We start from the raw sequence: 22,263 nt of genomic DNA, 5'->3' as shown, positions 1-22,263 counted from the left end.
ATTCCCAGTCACCAGTCTTTTTCAGCACACAAATCTACAAGCTCTTCACCACTTCCATTTACAACACTGAACACCCCATGTACACCATTTATTCCCTCAATTGCCACATTACTCACCTTTGCATTCAAATCACCTATCACTATAACTGGGTCTCATGCATCAAAGCTGCTAACACACTTACTCAGCTGCTCCCAAAACACTTGACTCTTATGATCTTTCTTCTCATGCCCAGGTGCATAGGCCCCAATAATCACCCATCTCTCTCCATCCACTTTCAGTTTTACCCATATCAATCTAGACTTTACTTTCTTACACTCTATCACATACTCCCACAACTCCTGTTTCAGGAGTAGTGCTACTCGTTCCTTTGCTCGTCTTCTCATCAACCCCTGATTTTACTCCCAAAACATTCCCAAACCACTCTTCCCCTTTACCCTTGAGCTTTGTATCACTCAGAGCCAAAACATCCAGGTTCCTTTCTTCAAACATTTTATCTCTTCTTTTTTCTCATCTTGGTTACATCTGCACACATTTAGACACCCCAATCTGAGCCTTTTTGGAGGATGAGTACTCTCCGCGTGACTCCTTCTGTTTCCTCTTTTAAAAAGTTAGAATAGAAGGAGGGGAAGGTTTCTAGCCCCCTTCTCCTGTCCCCTTTAGTCGCCTTCTACGACATGTGAGGAATGCATGAGAAGTATTCTCTCCCCCTATCCCCAGGGATATATAATAATTAATATAATATAATAATAAATGATAAATAATGTAATATAATGAAAATATTATATAACAATAAACTCTTCTTCCATATTTAGATTATAAGGGCGTGCCACAAAATTACCTGTTATTCACTGGAAAGCAAAATTTGTTATATGTTATTTTCTACTCAAAACTGAGAGAAGATGTCTTTGATTTAACACATAAGGGTCGAGTTAAATACATTTTCAGTAGAGTGAAGATGGCCTTTCACCTAATCCTTCAAAGGCTATTTTAAGGGTGTAATGGAATTAGCCTCTGACCTGATCTTTACAAATCGTCAGAAGCCAGAGGTAATGAGGATGTAGTAAAGATGACTATTAATACATTCATGTGCAAATGATTGTTTTGGTCTCCTAAGAGGTGATGGGTGATGATGGACCCTAAAGACAGCAGTGGGTGCTACCGATGCAGCGGTCCTTAAAAATAGCATGCATTCACTCTGTGGTCACTGAGGCCTCTATGCAGCTCCAATGACACATCCTGTCTGTACTGCCATCAACTGCCAGCCAACAGAGCCTATAGTGTGTGTAGTAGTCAATTTGTGACAAGGAAGCACACTGCCTTGATTGATTAAAATATTACCTTATTCAAAGTCCCTTAATTGAGGACAGTAGCACTAAAAAGGATAACCTGGCACTAAAGGGTGCAATGAAGATGGAAGGTTAGTGAAGCTGAGGCTGTAATAAGGATGGGTGTGTACTGAAGATGACAGTGTGGTGGATAGCCCTTGAGCGAACCTATAAAGGTCAGGTCAAAGGTGACTGAAGAGAATTTAGGTTCATCAAGGGTGAAGTGAAAATGACTTTGGTGAACATACTGGTGAGTCGAAGTGAAGACATACTGAATTTGATAGTAGATACAGGGTTTTCTTGCTCAACTTTATTTTGAAGTTTACAAATATGGCATAAAAGATGCCTTTAAATAACATAAAAGCACAAAAATAAGAATAAGAATTTTCATGTATCACTCCATAACGCTCAACTGAAATTGACAGGAAATATCAAGCATACAGTATTCTACAAAGATACAAATGCAACAACTACATTTATATATATCTTCATTTTATACATGATTGCCATTTCCTGTGTTAGTGAGGTTGTGCCAGGAAACATGAAGAAAGGAACATCCACTCTCATAATCATACATAAACACATATGCATACACATACATACATATATACACATGTACATATATATCTATATATTTATTTGTTATACTTTCTTGCTGTCTCCTGCGTTAGCGAGATAGTGCGAGGAAACAGATGAAAGAATGGCCCAACCAATCCACATACACATGAATATACATAAATGCCCACACACACACATATACATACCTATACATTTAAATATATACATACATATACATACACACTTATACATATATACACATGTACACTCACACATGCCTCTTTCATCCATTCCCACCGCCATCCTGCCACACATGAAATGGCACCCCCTCCCCCTGCCCGCACACGAGGTAGCGCTAGGAAAAGCCAACAAAGGCCACATTCGTTCACACTCAGTCTCTAACTGTCATATGTAATGCACCAATACCACAGCTCCCTTTCCACATCCAGGCCTAATAAAACTTTCCATGGTTTACCCCAGATGCTTCATTGACAGCACGTCGACCCCGGTATACCACATCATTCTAATTCACTCTATTCCTTGCACACCTTTCACCCTCTTTTATGTTCAGGCCCCGATTGCTCAAGATCTTTTTCACTCCATCCTTCCACTTCTAATTTGATCTGACTTTTCCTCATTCCCTCCACCTCTGACACATATATCCTCTTTGTCAACCTTTCCTCACTCTTTCTCTCCATGTGACCAAACCATTTCAATACACCCTCTTCTGCTCTATCAACCACATTCTTTATTATTACCACACATCCCTCTTACCCTTTCATTACTTACTCGATCAAACCACCTCACACCACATATTGTCCTCAAACATTTCATTTCTAACACATCCACCCTCCTCCGCACAACCCTATCTATAGCCCATGCCTCACAACCATATAACATTGTTGGAACCACTATTCCTTCAAACATACCCATTTTTGCTCTCCAAGATCATAATGTTCTCACCTTCCACACATTCTTCAATGCTCCCAGAACCTTCGCCCCCTCCCCCACCCTGTGACTCACTTCCACTTCCATGGTTCCATCTGCTGCTAAGTCCACTCCCAGATATGTAAATCACTTCACTTCCTCCAGTTATTCTCCAATCAAACTTACCTCCCAATTAACTTGTCCCTCAACCTTACTGTACCTAATAACCTTGCTCTTATTCACATTTACTCTTAACTTTCTCCTTTCACACACTTTACCAAACTCAGTCACCAACCTCTGCAGCTTCTCACCCGAATCAACCACCAGCACTGTATTATCAGCAAACAACAACTGACTCTTGCATTCACCTCCTTAACCATCCCATCCATAAACAAATCAAACAACCATGGGGATATCACGTGCCCCTGCCACAAACTGACATTCACTGAGAACCAGTCAATCTCCTCTCTTCCTACTCATACACATGCCTTACATCCTTGGTGAAAACATTTCACTGCTTCTAGCAACCTACCTCCCACACCATATACTCTTAAAACCTTCCACAAAGCATCTCTATCATATGCCTTTTCCAGATCCAAAAATGCTACATACAAATCCATCTGTTTTTCCTAGTATTTTTCACATATATTTTTCAAAGCAAACACCTGATCCACACATCCTCTACTACTTCTGAAACGACATTGCTCTTCCCCAATATAATGCTCTGTACATGCCTTTACCTTCTCAATCAATTCCCTCCTATACCATTTCCTAGGAGTACTCAACAAACTTGTACCTATGTAATTTGAATATTCACCTTTATCCCCTTTGCCTAAGTACAATCGCACTATGCATGTATTCTGCCGTCCTTAGGTACTTCACCATGATCCATACATACGCTGAATATCCTTACCAACCAATCAACAACAAAGTCACCCCCCTTTTTTAGTAAATTCCACTGCAATGCCGTCCAAACCTACCGCCTTGTCGGCTTTCATCTTCTGAAAGCTTTCACTACTACTTCTCTGTTTACCAAACCATTCTCCCTGACCCTCTCACTTCGCATGCCACCCTGACCAAAATACCCTATATCTGCCACTCTATCATCAAACTCATTCAACAAACCTTGAAAATACTCCATCTCCTCCTCACTTCATCACTCCTTGTTATTACCTCTCCATTTGCCCCCTTCACCGATGTTCACATTTGTCCTCATCCTAAGCATGTTATTTACCTCCTTCCAAAATATCTTTTTATTCTCCCTAAAATTTAATGATACTCTCTCACCCCAACTCTCATTTGCCCTCTTTTTCACCTCTTGCACCTTCCTCTTCACTTCCTAATGCTTTCTTTTATACATCTTCCAGTCATTTGCACTACTTCCCTGCAAGAATCATCAAAATGCTTCTCTCCTCTCTTTCACTATCAACTTTATTCCTTCATCCCACCACTCACTACCCTTTCTAATATACCCACCTCCTACCTTTCTCATGCCACATGAATCTTTTGCGCAAGATATCACTGCTTCCCTAAATACATCCCGTTCCTCCCCTACTCCCCTCATGTTATCTGCTCTCACCTTTTGTCATTCTACACTCAATCTCTCCTGGTACTTCCTCACACAAGTCTGCTTTCCAAGCTCACTTACTCTCACCACTCTCTTCTCCCCAACATTCTGTCTCTTCTTTTCTGGAAACCTCTAAAAATCTTCACCTTTGCCTCCACAACATAGTGATCAGAAATCCCTCCAGCTGCCCCTCTCAGCACATTAACATCCACAAGTCTCTCTTTTACACACTTATCAGTTAATATGTAATCTAGTAACACTATTTGACCATCTCTCCTAGGGAACTGTGGTTTTGGTGCATTACACATGACAGCTAGAGACTGAGTGTGAATGAATGTGGCATGTTTTGTCTGTTTTCCTGGCGCTACCACACTGAAGCAGGGGGTAACAATGTTGTTTCCTGTGGGCATGGTGGCTCTAGGAATGGATGAAGGCAAGCAAGTATGAATATGTACATGTGTATATATATGTATATGTCTGTGTATGTTTATGTATGTGTATATATTGTTACGTATATGTATGTATGTGTATATATATATATATATATATATATATATATATATATATATATATATATATATATATATATATATATATATTTTTGCTTTGTCGCTGTCTCCCGCGTTTGTGAGGTAGCGCAAGGAAACAGACAAAAGAAATGGCCCAACCCCCCCCTATACACATGTATATACATACGTCCACACACGCAAATATACATACCTACACAGCTTTCCATGGTTTACCCCAGACGCTTCACATGCCTTGATTCAATCCACTGACAGCACGTCAACCCCGGTATACCACATCGCTCCAATTCACTCTATTCCTTGCTCTCCTTTCACCCTCCTGCATGTTCAGGCCCTGATCACACAAAATCTTTTTCACTCCATCTTTCCACCTCCAATTTGGTCTCCCTCTTCTCCTTGTTCCCTCCACCTCTGACACATATATCCTCTTGGTCAATCTTTCCTCACTCATCCTCTCCATGTGCCCAAACCACTTCAAAACACCCTCTTCTGCTCTCTCAACCACGCTCTTTTTATTTCCACACATCTCTCTTACCCTTACATTACTTACTCGATCAAACCACCTCACACCACATATTGTCCTCAAACATCTCATTTCCAGGTCATCCACCCTCCTGCGCACAACTCTATCCATGGCCCACACCTCGCAACCATACAACATTGTTGGAACCACTATTCCTTCAAACATACCCATTTTTGCTTTCGGAGATAATGTTCTCGACTTCCACACATTCTTCAAGGCTCCCAGGATTTTCGCCCTCTCCCCCACCCTATGATATATATATATATGTGTGTGTGTGTGTGTGTGTGTGTGTACAAGTGGATGGGCCATTCTTCATGTGTTTCCTTGTGCTACCTCACTGATGCAGGAAACAGCGATTAAGTATGATAAATAAGTAAATAATATATTTATTCATTATACTTGATGGCTGTCTCCTGCATCAGCGTGGCAGCACCAGGAAACGGACGAAGAAAGGCCACATCCACTCACACTCAGGCTCCATAGGCCTTTCCAAGGTATACCCCAGATGTTTCACATGCCCTAGTTCAGTCCACTGACAGCACACCAACCCTAGTATACCACATCGTTCCAATTCACTCTTTTCCATGCATGCCTTTCACTCTCTTGCATGTTCAGGCCCTGACTCCTCAAAATCTTTTTCACTCCATCTTTCCATCTCCAATTTGGTCTCTTACTTATCTGTGTTCCTTCCTCCTCTGACACATGTCCTCTTTCTCAACATACCCTCTCTCCTCTCTCAACCACACTCTTTTTATTACCACACATCTCTCTTATCCTTTCATTACTTGCACTACATACTGTCCTCATACATTTCATTTTCAACACAAGTACCTCTCTCTGCACAACCCTAACAATAGCCCATCTTGCAACCATACAATATTGTTGGAAATGCCATTACTTCAAAGACCTATTTTTGCTCTCTGAGACAATGTTCTCTCTTTCCACATATTCTTCATTGCTCCCAGAACTTTTGCCCCCTCCCCTACCCTATGACTCACTTCAGCTTCCATGACTCCATTCGCTGCCAAGTCCACTCCCAGATATCTAAAACACTTCACTTCCTCAACAATTTTCTTCACTCAAACTTACATCCAACCTAACTTCTCCCTCAACCCTGCTGAACCTAAAAACCATACTCTTATTCACATTTACTCTCAACCTTCCCCTTTCACACACTTTTCCAAACTTAGTCACCAACTTCTGCAGTTTCTCACTGGAATCACCCAACAGTGTTGTATCATCAGCAAACAACAGTTGACTCACTTCCCAGGCCCTCTCATCCCCAACAGACTTTATACTTGCCCCTCTCTCCAAATCTTGCACTTACTTCCCTAACCACCCCATCCATAAACAAATTAAACAACCATGGTGACATCACAGCCCTCTCTTCCTAGTTGTACATGTGCCTTACACCCTCAATAAAAACTTCTCTGCTTCTAGGAGCTTATCTCCCACATCATATATTCTTAAGACATTCCACAATGCATCTCTATCCACCCTATCATTTGCCTTCTCCAGATCCATAAATGCTACATAAAAATCCATCTGTTTTTCTAAGTATTTCTCACATACATTCTTCAAAGTAAACACCTGATCCACAGATACTCTACCATTCCTAAAACCACACTGCTCCCTTGGGATAGGGGAGGTTGAAAGAATACTTCCCACGTATTCCCTACGTGTCATAGAAGGTGAATAAAAGGGTGGGAGCAGGTGGCTGGAAATCCTCCCCTTCAGTTTTTGCTTTTCTGAAAGAAGGAACAGAGAAAGGGGCCACTCTGTTCTTGACATTACCTCGCTAATGCGGAAAATGGTGAACATGTATAAAGAAAATATTTATATATTATAGGAAAATCTCACAGTAACCATAAGCTAATTCAGAGATGTGCAAGAGAGGCATGGGGCATACCAGAATATTACAATGTAAATAAAAACAATTTCCTTGGATATATTCAAATGTTTCATCATCAATGACATCAATCCTGGAGCCAATGATTAATGAGGTGGAACACCTGCTCCCTTGCTTGTGTCAACTGTGGTGGATCACTGGTAGAGGCAGGGTACATGATGGCACAATGAGCTGTTCCTGTAAAAGAAAAATGTAAACAAATCATAATGAAGATTAAAAGAGAAGAATGCTTGGAGGGAAATTGCAAAGAAAAGTACTGCAAAATTATTCTTACAAGTACAGCTGAAGTTTGATTAGAATGAAATAACTAAGTAGCTATCAACATTCAACAAGCTATTTCCTGCCTTCAAAATACAGTATTCTTATCTCCTGACACTTAGCTTAGTGCAAGGAATGAATCTGGAAAAACAAACAGGATTTTGTTGTAGACGTGGAGATAAAACACATTAAGCCTATAACCATAGAGAGTCTTCATTTGAAGACTTTCATAGCAGGCCCTGGGAGTCTTTATAAGAAGACTTGTACGGCAGCCAGTGGGAGTCTTCATGTGAAGACTTGTACAGCTGGCCCAGGAAGTCTCGAAGACTTGTACAGCAGGCCATGGGAGTCTTTATGTGAGGAATCACATAACAGGCCTTGGGAGTCTTCATATGATGACTTGTATAGCAGGCCCTGGGATCCCAGCCTTCATATGAAGAGTTGTATAGCAAGCCCTGGGATCCCAGCCTTTATATGAAGAGTTGTATAGCAAGCCCTGGGATCCCAGCCTTTATATGAAGAGTTGTATAGCAAGCCCTGGGATCCCAGCCTTTATATGAAGAGTTGTATAGCAAGCCCTGGGATCCCAGCCTTTATATGAAGAGTTGTATAGCAGGCCCTGGGATCCCAGCCTTTATATGAAGAGTTGTATAGCAAGCCCTGGGATCCCAGCCTTTATATGAAGAGTTGTATACCAAGCCCTGGGATCCCAGCCTTTATATGAAGAGTTGTATGGCAGGCCATGGGATGGGATCCCAGCCATTACATGAAGAGTTGTATAGCAAGCCCTGGGATGGGATCCCAGCCTTTATATGAAGAGTTGTATAGCAGGCCCTGGGATCCCAGCCTTTATATGGGAGTCTTCTTAAGAAGACATGCACTGCAAGCCCTGGGAGCCTTCATGTGAAGATTGGTACAGCAGGCCCTAATAGTCTCCACATGTAGAATTGTACAGCAGACCCTGGGAGTCTTCGTATGAAGACATATTGCAGGCCCTGGGAGTTTTCTTAAGATTTGTATAGCAGGCCCTGGGAGTTTTCTTAAGATTTGTATAGCAGGCCCTTGGAGTCTTCATATGAAAACCTGTATAGCAGCCCATGGGAATTTGCATATGAAGACTTGTATAGCAGGCCCTGGGAGTCTCCCTATGAAGATTATTATAGCTGACCCTGGGAGTCTTCATATGAAACCTTGCACAGCTGGCCCTGGGAATTTTCATATGAAAACTTGTATAGCAGGCCCTTGGAATCTCCATATGAAGAACTGTATAGCAGGCCTTTGGAGCCTCCATGTGAAAAGTTGTATACCAGTCCCTTGGAGTCTTCATATGAAGACTGGGAAACTCCATATGAAATCTTATATAGCAGGCCCTTGGAGTCTTCATATGAAGACTGGTATAGCAAGCCCAGAAAGTCTTCATATATGCACTTAAGTTCATGGGCGTATTGTAAACAAAACACAAAAATTGTGACATTTCTATGGCTACTATGTGTCCCCTAGTCACAATAGGTGCTTATTTTAGAGATGTAATTCTAAAGTGTAAATATGCTTCCTTTGTACTCCTTGGGTGTGGGTGATGTAGAAGGCAACTAAAGGAGGAGGAAGCAGGAGGGTGGAAAACTCATCTTTGTAACTGAGTTTCTAAAAGTTCAAACAGATGACAGAGCCAAGTGATGAGTGCTTATCCTCATTAAAAACTGAGGCTGAGGTGTCTGAATGAGTGCAGATGTTACCACAGTGAGAAAAAGGGAAGACACAGGGAGCATATTTGAAAAAAAAGAACCTAGATGTTCTAGCTCTGACTGAAACAAAGGTAAAAGGAAAGAGCAAGAATGATTTATGAATGACTAAAGGGGTAAAGTCACTGGTTAGTGTGCGGATGAGGACTAAGGAAGGAATAGCACCTCTGCTGATGGAGGAGGTGTGGGAATGTGTAAAAAAAAATGTGTTGGGAAGAGAGCCCCTAGTCTGATGTGGGTAAAAGTGAAAGTTAATTGAGGTGGATGGTCATTAGTGCTTTTGTGCCTGAAAATGAGAGAACTAAGGAATAGACAACAGTGTTTTTGGAGGAGTTGCATGGGTGTGCCAGCAGTTTTAAAATAAGAGACTGAGTATCAGTGATGGGTGATTTGAATGCAAGATTGGGTAATGTGGCATACAGAAACTAAGAGACTCTTATTTCAAAGTATATATATATATATTCCTGAAAATTACAAATGAAGCAAGAAATTAATTTACAGAGGCAAATAGTCACTTAAAACAGAAAATAGTGACTTTCTAAAGACAACAAAATCATGCCAAAACAATATAATATTTTTGTTTCTGTATTTACAATTAAAGACACAACTCATGTCCCAAATCCAGTTTAAATGATAAAAGAGAACAATCTCCAACATACTGACATATAAAATGTCAGTATGTTGAAAATGAAAATGTCTTATCAACTATTAACAGAAAAAAGAAAATACGATGGCAGGCCCTGATAAGTTTCATCTCAGAACAATGAAAGAGGCAAAAATGAGTTAGCTTAGCCCTTGACTATTCTTTTCAGTAAGTCACTTGCAACAGGGAAAGTTCCAAAGGAATGCAAGTTGCCAATGTAATATCGGTATTCAAAGGAGGTAATAAAATACTGCCCAAAAATTACCATCTAATTAGCTTAACATCTGTTGCTGAAAACTTAGGAAAATTATAATTCAAGACAAATTGTACTCCTTTTAGGGGAATACCATGATATTACTAGTATCTGTCAAATCTACTTGATTTCTTTTACGATGTAATCAGCATGTGTGATGAGAGGCAAATGATCTCATCCATATAGATTTTCCAAGAGCATTTGACAAGGTTCCATATCAAAGGTTACCAGCAAAAGTTAAGTCACATGGTATACATGAGGTTGTACTTCAGTAATTAGAAAATTGGATGACAGGCAGTAAAGAAAGATTAGTAATTAATGATCAACCCCCAGAATGGTTAGATGTAACTGGTCTTGGAACCAGTTCTCTCTGATACTGATAATGGGCTGCAATTTAAGATATCAAAATAGGTAGATGATAACAAGCTGACAAAGGAAAACTGATGGGCTGAGCTCACAGGTGGCAAATGATTTTGAATATCAATATGTAAAATGTTTTACATATTGGAAGTAAAACCCAAAAGGTAAGCTCTCTGCAGTATATATTTTGTTGAGCTACAAAAGGTAAATGAGGATAAAGACCTGGAAAGAATAATATGTGATGACCCAAAGCCATGTAAGAAGTGCACAAAGCAGTAAAAAGAGTGATCAAATTTCTCAGATTCATGAGTAAGGCTTTCAAATTCAAGTCTAGGAAAACCACACATGCTCTCTACAATTTATTGGTGCATCCTTATCTTGCCAATGTGTCAGTTTTAGTTGGTTTATTTGAAGAAAGACATAGACAGAAAGGAGACAGTACAGTATCGAGCTACCAAGATGATTCCTGGGCTGAGAAACAAACACTAAAATGTTAAGTCTGTGTAGTTTAAAATGAAGGTTAAGAGGATTAATGATAATTACAAGTATAAAAAAATTTCAAAAATTCTGATAATCTTGCTCTAACAAGCTATCCAAGGACTGATCTGTCTTATTTACTTTGTATTAATGGACAAAAATTATGGGCAAATGTTTTACCTCAAATGAGACAACATATTTTTTCTTTTTTTCTTCAGCAGGAATGATTTCGGCATAGTGGAGAAGAAAGCAGAACTATAGGTATGTTTAAAAGGAGAACTGATAAATATTTAGTTTCATGTCCACAACTGTTCTGTGCTCCTTTGACAAATGAACAATTTGCAGGGTTTTCTTCTTTGAATCAGCAGAATGCCTTTCTACTCTTACTGCACTAATCTGTGGGTTTCTAATAACTTCCAATACAATGTCATGAGGAAGGTGGGAAGTGGACAGGTGTGAAAGGATAATAAGTATAGGGTTGAGAAAGTTATTAGGAGATTTACAAGAAAAAGCAGCATGAGATCAAGTGGAAGGTGAAGGGGCTGAAAAAAGACAAATGTGAGTTGGGATGAGTGGATATAAACAAACTTCAGGTGAGAAAAATAATTCTTTTGTATGGGATTAGTAATGTACGAAAAATTAGAATAATTGGAACTGGCAGAAATATGACAGAAAAATAATAGAATTAATCTTTCCCAGGGCTGCTGAGTGTCTTCCATGACAGGGTGGCAGATGTGGGATGCTTTGGACACAAATATTAGAGAAATACGTTTGCTTGATAAGTTTTATGTAAAAAAAGGTGATTCAAAGGGTGGCAGCATGCACAGAGCTTCAGACTGGAGAACAATGTGGGTTATTGGAGAGGTAGAGGATGTGTGGGTCAGGTGCTTGCTTTGAACAACATGTGTGAGAAATACTTAGAGACAGATGGATTTATATGTGGTGTTTATGGATCTGGAGAAAGTATATGACAAGGCTGTTAAAAATTTTTTGTGGAAAATGTTACAAATACAGAATGTGGGTGGAAAGCCACAGAAGTACTGAAGAGTTTTTATTTAGAGAGTAAGATGCATGTGTAAGAAATGGGAAGGGTGAGTGGTTCCAGGTGAAGGTGGGTCTGCAGCTGGGGTCAGTGGTGTCACCATGACTGTTTGATTTGATGATGGATGGGTTGATGAGGGAGGTGAATGCAAAGGTCTCGGAGAGAGGAGCATCTGTTTAGGGTGTGGGGTGGGGGCAGGGAGTTTAGTCAGATATTTGCCAGAGACACAGTGCTGCTGGCAGCAGATTCAAGTGATAATGGCAGATTCAAGTGATAAAGTGTGGAAGCTGGTGTCTGAGTTTGTGAGAGTGTTTGAAAGGAGAAAGACGAGAGTAAATGAGAATAAATGCAAGAATATTATTAGGTTTAGCAGTGAAAAGAGATGAGTTTAGCTGGAGTGTGAGTGTGTGTGTGGAAAAAGTTTGGTATTTTACATACCTAGGAAAGGTAAAAGCAGCAAATTGAATTATGAAAGCTGAAGTGACCAAAAGACTAGGTCCTAGGCACAATGAGGGATGTGTGGAAAGAGGTCATTCTCGGTTAGGGCAAAGATTGGCATGGTATACTGGTTCTGACAGTGTTGTATGGCTGTAAGCACAAGCTCAAGAGAAGAAGTTCAAAAAGAAGAAAGAATGTGTTAAAAATTAAATGCTTTAGGACGACATAAGGTGAAAAAGGGTTCTTCAAATAAGAAATGATAGGATAAGAGAAAGGAGCAGTAATAATACGAGAATGGGTGAAAAAGCAGAAGAGGATGTCTTGAAATGGTTTGGACACATGGAAGAGTGAGGAAAGGTTAGTAAAGAGAGTATATGTAGAAGTGGAGGGGTCAAAAAGGGAGAGACCAAACTGGAGATGGAAGGATGGAGTGGAAAAGGTTTTAGTGCTCAGGGTTTGAACATGAATGAGGGTGTATGGTGTGCACAGGATAGAGTGAATTGGAGCAATTTAGTACATAGGGGCAATGTACTGTTCATAGACTGAATCATGGCATATGAAACGATTTGGGGAAACCGTGGAAAGGTTTTGTAGAGCCTGGTTGCATATACAGTGCTGTTGTTTCAGTGTATTATAGATGAGAGGTAGAGAAAGGATGTAAGTAAATTAGGCCATTTCTTCATCTGTTCTTGGTGCCAACTTTCTAACACAAGAAATGACAAATAAGTGTAAAAAAATATGTATATGAAATTGTATGTGAAATTGTAGACAAACAAGTGATGTGTCATTTACAAAAAGTGAGTCATGACATTATCAACAGCACTATCTCATTGCCATATAAGTTATGATAGTTCATTTCTTTCTATGTATACTTCATTTTCACATTAATATCTTTCATGAGTAGTGAGTGATAGGAGTCATTAATGAATTTCCAACAAAGACTCTCTGCCCCCTTCCCTATGCACAACTTCCTTCCCCTTCTCTCCTCTATCAATCCTAACCATGGTCTCTACACATTAAATTCAACACCTAACCATGGATATATAAAGGTATATTAACATACTTGATAGGTGATTTGAATGCAAAGGTGAGTAATGTGGCAGTTGAGAGAATAATTGGTATACATGGGGTGTTCAGTGTTGTAAATGGAAATGGTGAAGAGCTTGTAGATTTATGTGCTGAAAAAGGACTGGTGATTGGGAATACCTGGTTTAAAAAGCGAGATATACATAAGTATACGTATGTAAGTAGGAGAGATGGCCAGAGAGTGTTATTGGATTACGTGTTAATTGACAGGCGCGCGAAAGAGAGACTTTTGGATGTTAATGTGCTGAGAGGTGCAACTGGAGGGATGTCTGATCATTATCTTGTGGAGGCTAAGGTGAAGATTTGTATGGGTTTTCAGAAAAGAAGAGTGAATGTTGGGGTGAAGAGGGTGGTGAGAGTAAGTGAGCTTGGGGAGACTTGTGTGAGGAGGTACCAGGAGAGACTGAGTACAGAATGGAAAAAGGTGAGAACAATGGAAGTAAGGGGAGTGGGGGAGGAATGGGATGTATTTAGGGAATCAGTGATGGATTGTGCAAAAGATGCTTGTGGCATGAGAAGCGTGGGAGGTGGGTTGATTAGAAAGGGTAGTGAGTGGTGGGATGAAGAAGTAAGATTATTAGTGAAAGAGAAGAGAGAGGCATTTGGACGATTTTTGCAGGGAAAAAATGCAATTGAGTGGGAGATGTATAAAAGAAAGAGACAGGCGGTCAAGAGAGGTGCAAGAGGTGAAAAAGAGGGCAAATGAGAGTTGGGGTGAGAGAGTATCATTAAATTTTAGGGAGAATAAAAAGATGTTCTGGAAGGAGGTAAATAAAGTGCGTAAGACAAGGGAGCAAATGGGAACTTCAGTGAAGGGCACTAATGGGGAGGTGATAACAAGTAGTGGTGATGTGAGAAGGAGATGGAGTGAGTATTTTGAAGGTTTGTTGAATGTGTTTGATGATAGAGTGGCAGATATAGGGTGTTTTGGTCGAGGTGGTGTGCAAAGTGAGAGGGTTAGGGAAAATGATTTGGTAAACAGAGAAGAGGCAGTAAAAGCTTTGCGGAAGATGAAAGCCAGCAAGGCTGCAGGTTTGGATGGTATTGCAGTGGAATCTATTAAAAAAGGGGGTGACTGTATTGTTGACTGGTTGGTAAGGTTATTAAATGTATGTATGACTCATGGTGAGGTGCCTGAGGATTGGCGGAATGCGTGCATAGTGCCATTGTACAAAGGCAAAGGGGATAAGAGTGAGTGCTCAAATTACAGAGGTATAAGTTTGTTGAGTATTCCTGGTAAATTATATGGGAGGGTATTGACTGAGAGGGTGAAGGCATGTACAGAGCATCAGATTGGGGAAGAGCAGTGTGGTTTCAGAAACGGTAGAGGATGTGTGGATCAGGTGTTTGCTTTGAAGAATGTATGTGAGAAATACTTAGAAAAGCAAATGGATTTGCATGTAGCATTTATGGATCTGGAGAAGGCATATGATAGAGTAGATAGAGATGCTCTGTGGAAGGTATTAAGAATATATGGTGTGGGAGGCAAGTTGTTAGAAGCAGTGGAAAGTTTTTATTGAGGATGTAAGGCATGTGTATGTGTAGGAAGAGAGGAAAGTGATTGGTTCTCAGTGAATGTAGGTTTGCGGCAGGGGTGTGTGATGACTCCATGGTTGTTTAATTTGTTTATGGATGGGGTGTTAGGGAGGTGAATGCAAGAGTTTTGGAAAGAGGGGCAAGTATGAAGTCTGTTGTGGATGAGAGAACTTGGGAAGTGAGTCAGTTGTTGTTCGCTGATGATACAGTGCTGGTGGCTGATTCATATGAGAAACTGCAGAAGCTGGTGACTGAGTTTGGTAAAGTGTGTGAAAGAAGAAAGTTAAGAGTAAATGTGAATAAGAGCAAGGTTATTAGGTACAGTAGGGTTGAGGGTCAAGTCAATTGGGAGGTAAGTTTGAATGGAGAAAAACTGGAGGAAGTGAAGTGTTTTAGATATCTGGGAGTGGATTTGGCAGCGGATGGAACCATGGAAGCGGAAGTGAATCATAGGGTGGGGAGGGGGCAAAAATCCTGGGAGCCTTGAAGAATGTGTGGAAGTCGAGAACATTATCTCGGAAAGCAAAAATGGGTATGTTTGAAGGAATAGTGGTTCCAACAATGTTGTATGGTTGCGAGGCGTGGGCTATGGATAGAGTTGTGCGCAGGAGGGTGGATGTGCTGGAAATGAGATGTTTGAGGACAATGTGTGGTGTGAGGTGGTTTGATCGAGTAAGTAATGTAAGGGTAAGAGAGATGTGTGAAAATAAAAAGAGCGTGGTTGAGAGAGCAGAAGAGAGTGTTTTGAAATGGTCTGGGCACATGGAGAGAATGAGTGAGGAAAGATTGACCAAGAGGATATATGTGTCAGAGGTGGAGGGAACGAGGAGAAGTGGGAAACCAAATTGGAGGTGGAAAGATGGAGTGAAAAAGATTTTGAGTGATCGGGGCCTGAACATGCAGGAGGGTGAAAGGCGGGCAAGGAATAGAGTGAATTGGATCGATGTGGTATACCGGGGTTGACGTGCTGTCAGTGGATTGAATCAGGGCATGTGAAGCGTCTGGGGTAAACCATGGAAAGTTCTGTGGGGCCTGGATGTGGAAAGGGAGCTGTGGTTTCGGGCATTATTGCATGACAGCTAGAGACTAAGTGTGAATGAATGGGGCCTTTGTTGTCTTTTCCTAGCGCTGCCTCACACACATGAGGGGCGGGGAGGGGGATGGTATTCCATGTGTGGCGAGGTGGTGATGGGAATGAATAAAGGCAGACAATGTGAATTGTGTGCATGGGTATATACGTATGTGTCTGTGTGTATATATATATATGTGTACATTGAGATGTATAGGTATATATATTTGCGTGTGTGGACGTGTATGTATATACATGTGTATGGGGGTGGGTTGGGCCATTTCTTTCGTCTGTTTCCTTGCGCTACCTCGCAAACGCGGGAGACAGCAACAAAGCAAAATAAAGAAAAAAATAATAAAAAAAAATTAACATACTGTTTTGTGCACTTTACTTTTATATATAAAAATACATTTAATATTCACACTGCTCTTCCCCAATCTGATTCTCTGTACATGCCTTCACCCTCTCAATCAATACCCTCCCATATAATTTACCAGGAATACTCAACAAACTTATACCTCTGTAATTTGAGCACTCACTCTTATCCCCTTTGCCTTTGTACAATGGCACTATGCACGCATTCCGCCAATCCTCAGGCACCTCACCGTGAGTCATACATACATTAAATAACCTTACCAACCAGAAGTTTCAGAAGTGGTAGAGGATGTGTGGATCAGGTGTTTGCTTTGAAGAATGTATGTGAGAAATACTTAGAAAAGCAAATGGATTTGCATGTAGCATTTATGGATCTGGAGAAGGCATATGATAGAGTTGATAGAGATGCTCTGTGGAAGGTATTAAGAATATATGGTGTGGGAGGCAAGTTGTTAGAAGCAGTGAAAAGTTTTTATCGAGGATGTAAGGCATGTGTACGTGTAGGAAGAGAGGAAAGTGATTGGTTCTCAGTGAATGTAAGTTTGCGGCAGGGGTGTGTGATGTCTCCATGGTTGTTTAATTTGTTTATGGATGGGGTTGTTAGGGAGGTGAATGCAAGAGTTTTGGAAAGAGGGGCAAGTATGAAGTCTGTTGGGGATGAGAGAGCTTGGGAAGTGAGTCAGTTGTTGTTCACTGATGATACAGTGCTGGTGGCTGATTCATGTGAGAAACTGCAGAAGCTGGTGACTGAGTTTGGTAAAGTGTGTGAAAGAAGAAAGTTAAGAGTAAATGTGAATAAGAGCAAGGTTATTAGGTACAGTATGGTTGAGGGTCAAGTCAATTGGGAGGTGAGTTTGAATGGAGAAAAACTGGAGGAAGTGAAGTGTTTTAGATATCTGGGAGTGGATCTGGCAGCGGATGGAACCATGGAAGCGGAAGTGGATCATAAGGTGCGGGAGGGGGCGAAAATTCTGGGAGCCTTGAAGAATGTGTGGAAGTCGAGAACATTATCTCGGAAAGCAAAAATGGGTATGTTTGAAGGAATAGTGGTTCCAACAATGTTGTATGGTTGCGAGGTGTGGGCTATGGATAGAGTTGTGCGCAGGAGGATGGATGTGCTGGAAATGAGATGTTTGAGGACAATGTGTGGTGTGAGGTGGTTTGATCGAGTAAGTAACGTAAGGGTAAGAGAGATGTGTGGAAATAAAAAGAGCGTGGTTGAGAGAGCAGAAGAGGGTGTTTTGAAAGGGTTTGGGCACATGGAGAGAATGAGTGAGGAAAGATTGACCAAGAGGATATATGTGTCGGAGGTGGAGGGAACGAGGAGAAGAGGGAGACCAAATTGGAGGTGGAAAGATGGAGTGAAAAAGATTTTGTGTGATCGGGGCCTGAACATGCAGGAGGGTGAAAGGAGGGCAAGGAATAGAGTGAATTGGAGCGATGTGGTATACCGGGGTTGACGTGCTGTCAGTGGATTGAATCGGGGCATGTGAAGCATCTGGGGTAAACCATGGAAAGCTGTGTAGGTATGTATATTTGCGTGTGTGGACGTATGTATATACATGTGTATGGGGGTGGTTGGGCCATTTCTTTCGTCTGTTTCCTTGCGCTAACTCGCAAACGCGGGAGACAGCGACAAAGAAAAAAAAAAAAAAAAAAAAAAATATTCATACTTGTTTCCCATTTCCTAAGTGTCCAAGGTTGTGCTGGAATGGACAAAGAAAGACTGCATTTGCTAACATCCATTCTCTAGCTATCATACATAATGCACTGAAACCATAGCCCTCTGTCCACAACCAGACCCCACAGACCTTTCAATAGTTTCCTCCACTTCCTTTATATGCCATGGTTCAGTCAGCCGACAGCATTCCAAGTCACTTTAACCTCTGCAAATCTTTCGCCCTCCTGCATGTTCAGGCCCTAATCACTCAAGATCCCTTTTACCCCATCTTTTTATCTTTAATGTACTCTCCCACCTCACTTCCCCTGTACCTCTGACACATGTATCTTTGTAACTCACTCTCCACTCATTCTCTACATAAGTTCAAACCATTTCAGTGTACCCTCTTCAGCTCTTGCAACCACATTACTACCCTGTTCTCTTACCCTTTTCATACTCCCTTGATCAAATCACCTAACATCACATATTGTCCTCAAACAATTTCCAACACATCCACCCTTCTGAGCACATGCTTATCTACAGCCCATGCCTTGCATCAATACATCACTGGGACTACAATATCTTTCAAACATACCAATTTTGCCTTCCCAGATAACGACCTGTCTTTACCAACATTCCTTAATACTCTCAAAACTTTGCCCCCTCACCCAACCAATGACTCACTTTCACTTCCATGATTACACTATATATCTATCTATATCTGATGCCCATTCCCACCAGGAACTCCCATCAAGGGGTGGCCACGGCAAAACAGTCTCCACTTATACCTGTACTTACATGCCTTCCTTGCATATGCCATTCCATGCATTCTTCCTGTTTCTCTCCCTCCAGTATTCCTCCACCCTATTTCTGTTTGTCTCCCTCCAATATTCCTTCATCCTATTTTCCCATGTCACAGGTGGTCTTTCACTCGCACCAACCCCCTTTAATTGTACCATCATACACTTTCCTTGTAAAATCCTAGGCTTGCATTCTTTCCACATGCCCAAACCACCTCAAAGCATTACGTTTCACCCATTCTACCACTCCACAATTCATTCCCTTTGCATTCCTTGCCATACCACATCTTTCATACACTCTCTCATTCCTTTCTTCATTCCATCAAGTCACACCACATGCTCTTCTCAAACAGCTCATTTCAACAGTCTGGATTCTTGACCTCTGTGCCTCATTCCATGTCCATGATTCAACTGCATAGGTCAGGGGTGGGAGGATTATGCTGTCCTTTAATCCGTTCTTCACTTCTATAATTACACCTCTACTTTTCATTATTCTTTTAAGGGACCCAATGACTTTTCTACCCTGTATGGCTTTCTCCCTTATCTCTCCTTCTATATCACCACACTTATCCAAGACAGCTCCAAGGTACTAAATTCCCTCACTTCTTATAGTCTTTCCAACCCCAACCCACCACCGCCACCACCACCACATCCACAGCACAATTTAGTACACTTTCTTCTTTCACTATCTATGGTTTTACAAAATCTATATTTTCACTCCATTTCCTTTTAAACACCATTACTTGCCCTTTACTTACATTTATCTTCAATCTCCTCTGCTTACACACGTCATAAAACACACTTACAACCTTCTGCAACTCCTCTTCACTCTACAGACATAATACAGTAGCATACGTGAACAGGCTTGCCACTACCCACCACATCTCTGCCACACTCCATCTCTGCAACTCTTTTTTCCTAGTTCTGCTTTCATCTCTCTTATCACTCACTCCATATATATATATATATATATATATATATATATATATATATATATATATATATTATCCCTGGGGATAGGGGATTAAAAATACTTCCCACGTATTCCCTGCATGTCGTAGAAGGCGACTAAAAGGGGAGGGAGCGGGGGGCTGGAAATCCTCCCCTCTCGTTTTTTTTTTTTTTAATTTTCCAAAAGAAGGAACAGAGGGGGCCAGGTGAGGATATTCCAAAAAAGGCCCAGTCCTCTGTTCTTAACGCTACCTCACTAACGCGGGAAAAGGCTAATAGTTTAAAAGAATGAAAGAATATATATATATATATATATATATATATATATATATATATATATATATATATATATATATATATGTATTTTATTATACTTTGTCGCTGTCTCCCGCGTTTGCGAGGTAGCGCAAGGAAACAGACGAAAGAAATGGCCCAACCCCGCCCCATAAACATGTATATACATACGTCCACACACGCAAATATACATACCTACACAGCTTTCCATGGTTTACCCCAGACGCTTCACATGCCTTGATTCAATCCACTGACAGCACGTCAACCCCGGTATACCACATCGCTCCAATTCACTCTATTCCTTGCCCTCCTTTCACCCTCCTGCATGTTCAGGCCCCGATCACACAAAATCTTTTTCACTCCATCTTTCCACCTCCAATTTGGTCTCCCTCTTCTCCTCGTTCCCTCCACCTCCGACACATATATCCTCTTGGTCAATCTTTCCTCACTCATTCTCTCCATGTGCCCAAACCACTTCAAAACACCCTCTTCTGCTCTCTCAACCACGCTCTTTTTATTTCCACACATCTCTCTTACCCTTACGTTACTCACTCGATCAAACCACCTCACACCACACATTGTCCTCAAACATCTCATTTCCAGCACCTCCATCCTCCTGCGCACAACTCTATCCATAGCCCACGCCTCGCAACCATACAACATTGTTGGAACCACTATTCCTTCAAACATACCCATTTTTGCTTTCCGAGATAATGTTCTCGACTTCCACACATTCTTCAAGGCCCCCAGAATTTTCGCCCCCTCCCCCACCCTATGATCCACTTCCGCTTCCATGGTTCCATCCGCTGCCAGATCCACTCCCAGATATCTAAAACACTTCACTTCCTCCAGTTTTTCTCCATTCAAACTCACCTCCCAATTGACTTGACCCTCAACCCTACTGTACCTAATAACCTTGCTCTTATTCACATTTACTCTTAACTTTCTTCTTCCACACACTTTACCAAACTCAGTCACCAGCTTCTGCAGTTTCTCACATGAATCAGCCACCAGCGCTGTATCATCAGCGAACAACAACTGACTCACTTCCCAAGCTCTCTCATCCCCAACAGACTTCATACTTGCCCCTCTTTCCAAAACTCTTGCATTCACCTCCCTAACAACCACATCCATAAACAAATTAAACAACCATGGAGACATCACACACCCCTGCCGCAAACCTACATTCACTGAGAACCAATCACTTTCCTCTCTTCCTACACGTACACATGCCTTACATCCTCGATAAAAACTTTTCACTGCTTCTAACAGCTTGCCTCCCACACCATATATTCTTAATACCTTCCACAGAGCATCTCTATCAACTCTATCATATGCCTTCTCCAGATCCATAAATGCTACATACAAATCCATTTGCTTTTCTAAGTATTTCTCACATACATTCTTCAAAGCAAACACCTGATCCACACATCCTCTACCACTTCTGAAACCACACTGCTCTTCCCCAATCTGATGCTCTGTACATGCCTTCACCCTCTCAATCAATACCCTCCCATATAATTTACCAGGTATACTCAACAAACTTATACCTCTGTAATTTGAGCACTCACTCTTATCCCCTTTGCCTTTGTACAATGGCACTATGCACGCATTCCGCCAATCCTCAGGCACCTCACCATGAGTCATACATACATTAAATAACCTTACCAACCAGTCAACAATACAGTCACCCCCCTTTTTAATAAATTCCACTGCAATACCATCCAAACCTGCTGCCTTGCCGGCTTTCATCTTCCGCAAAGCTTTCACTACCTCTTCTCTGTTTACCAAATCATTTTCCCTAACCCTCTCACTTTGCACACCACCTCGACCAAAACACCCTATATCTGCCACTCTATCATCAAACACATTCAACAAACCTTCAAAATACTCACTCCATCTCCTTCTCACATCACCACTACTTGTTATCACCTCCCCATTTGCGC

The 22,263-nt window shown here is 41.2% G+C and overlaps 1 protein-coding gene across 4 annotated transcripts in view; it reads right to left on the bottom strand.

Moving 5' to 3' along the window:
• Positions 1–1,620: 1,620 nt before the first annotated feature.
• LOC139758427 (putative serine protease K12H4.7) overlaps positions 1,621–22,263 on the bottom strand; it is a 245,973-nt gene continuing 225,330 nt past the window's right edge. For all 4 annotated transcript variants that reach the window (XM_071679823.1, XM_071679824.1, XM_071679825.1 and 1 more), the window contains exon 9: positions 1,621–7,513. In XM_071679823.1, coding sequence (XP_071535924.1) covers positions 7,404–7,513 — 110 coding nt within the window. In that variant the 3' untranslated portion in view covers positions 1,621–7,403. The remainder of the gene's footprint in view (positions 7,514–22,263) is intronic.

This window comes from Panulirus ornatus, chromosome 30 (genome assembly GCF_036320965.1).
Source record: "Panulirus ornatus isolate Po-2019 chromosome 30, ASM3632096v1, whole genome shotgun sequence".
Classification (NCBI taxonomy): domain Eukaryota; kingdom Metazoa; phylum Arthropoda; class Malacostraca; order Decapoda; family Palinuridae; genus Panulirus; species Panulirus ornatus.
The sequence above is the reverse complement of the archived record's forward strand: the minus strand, read 5'-3'. Positions and strand labels throughout refer to the sequence as shown.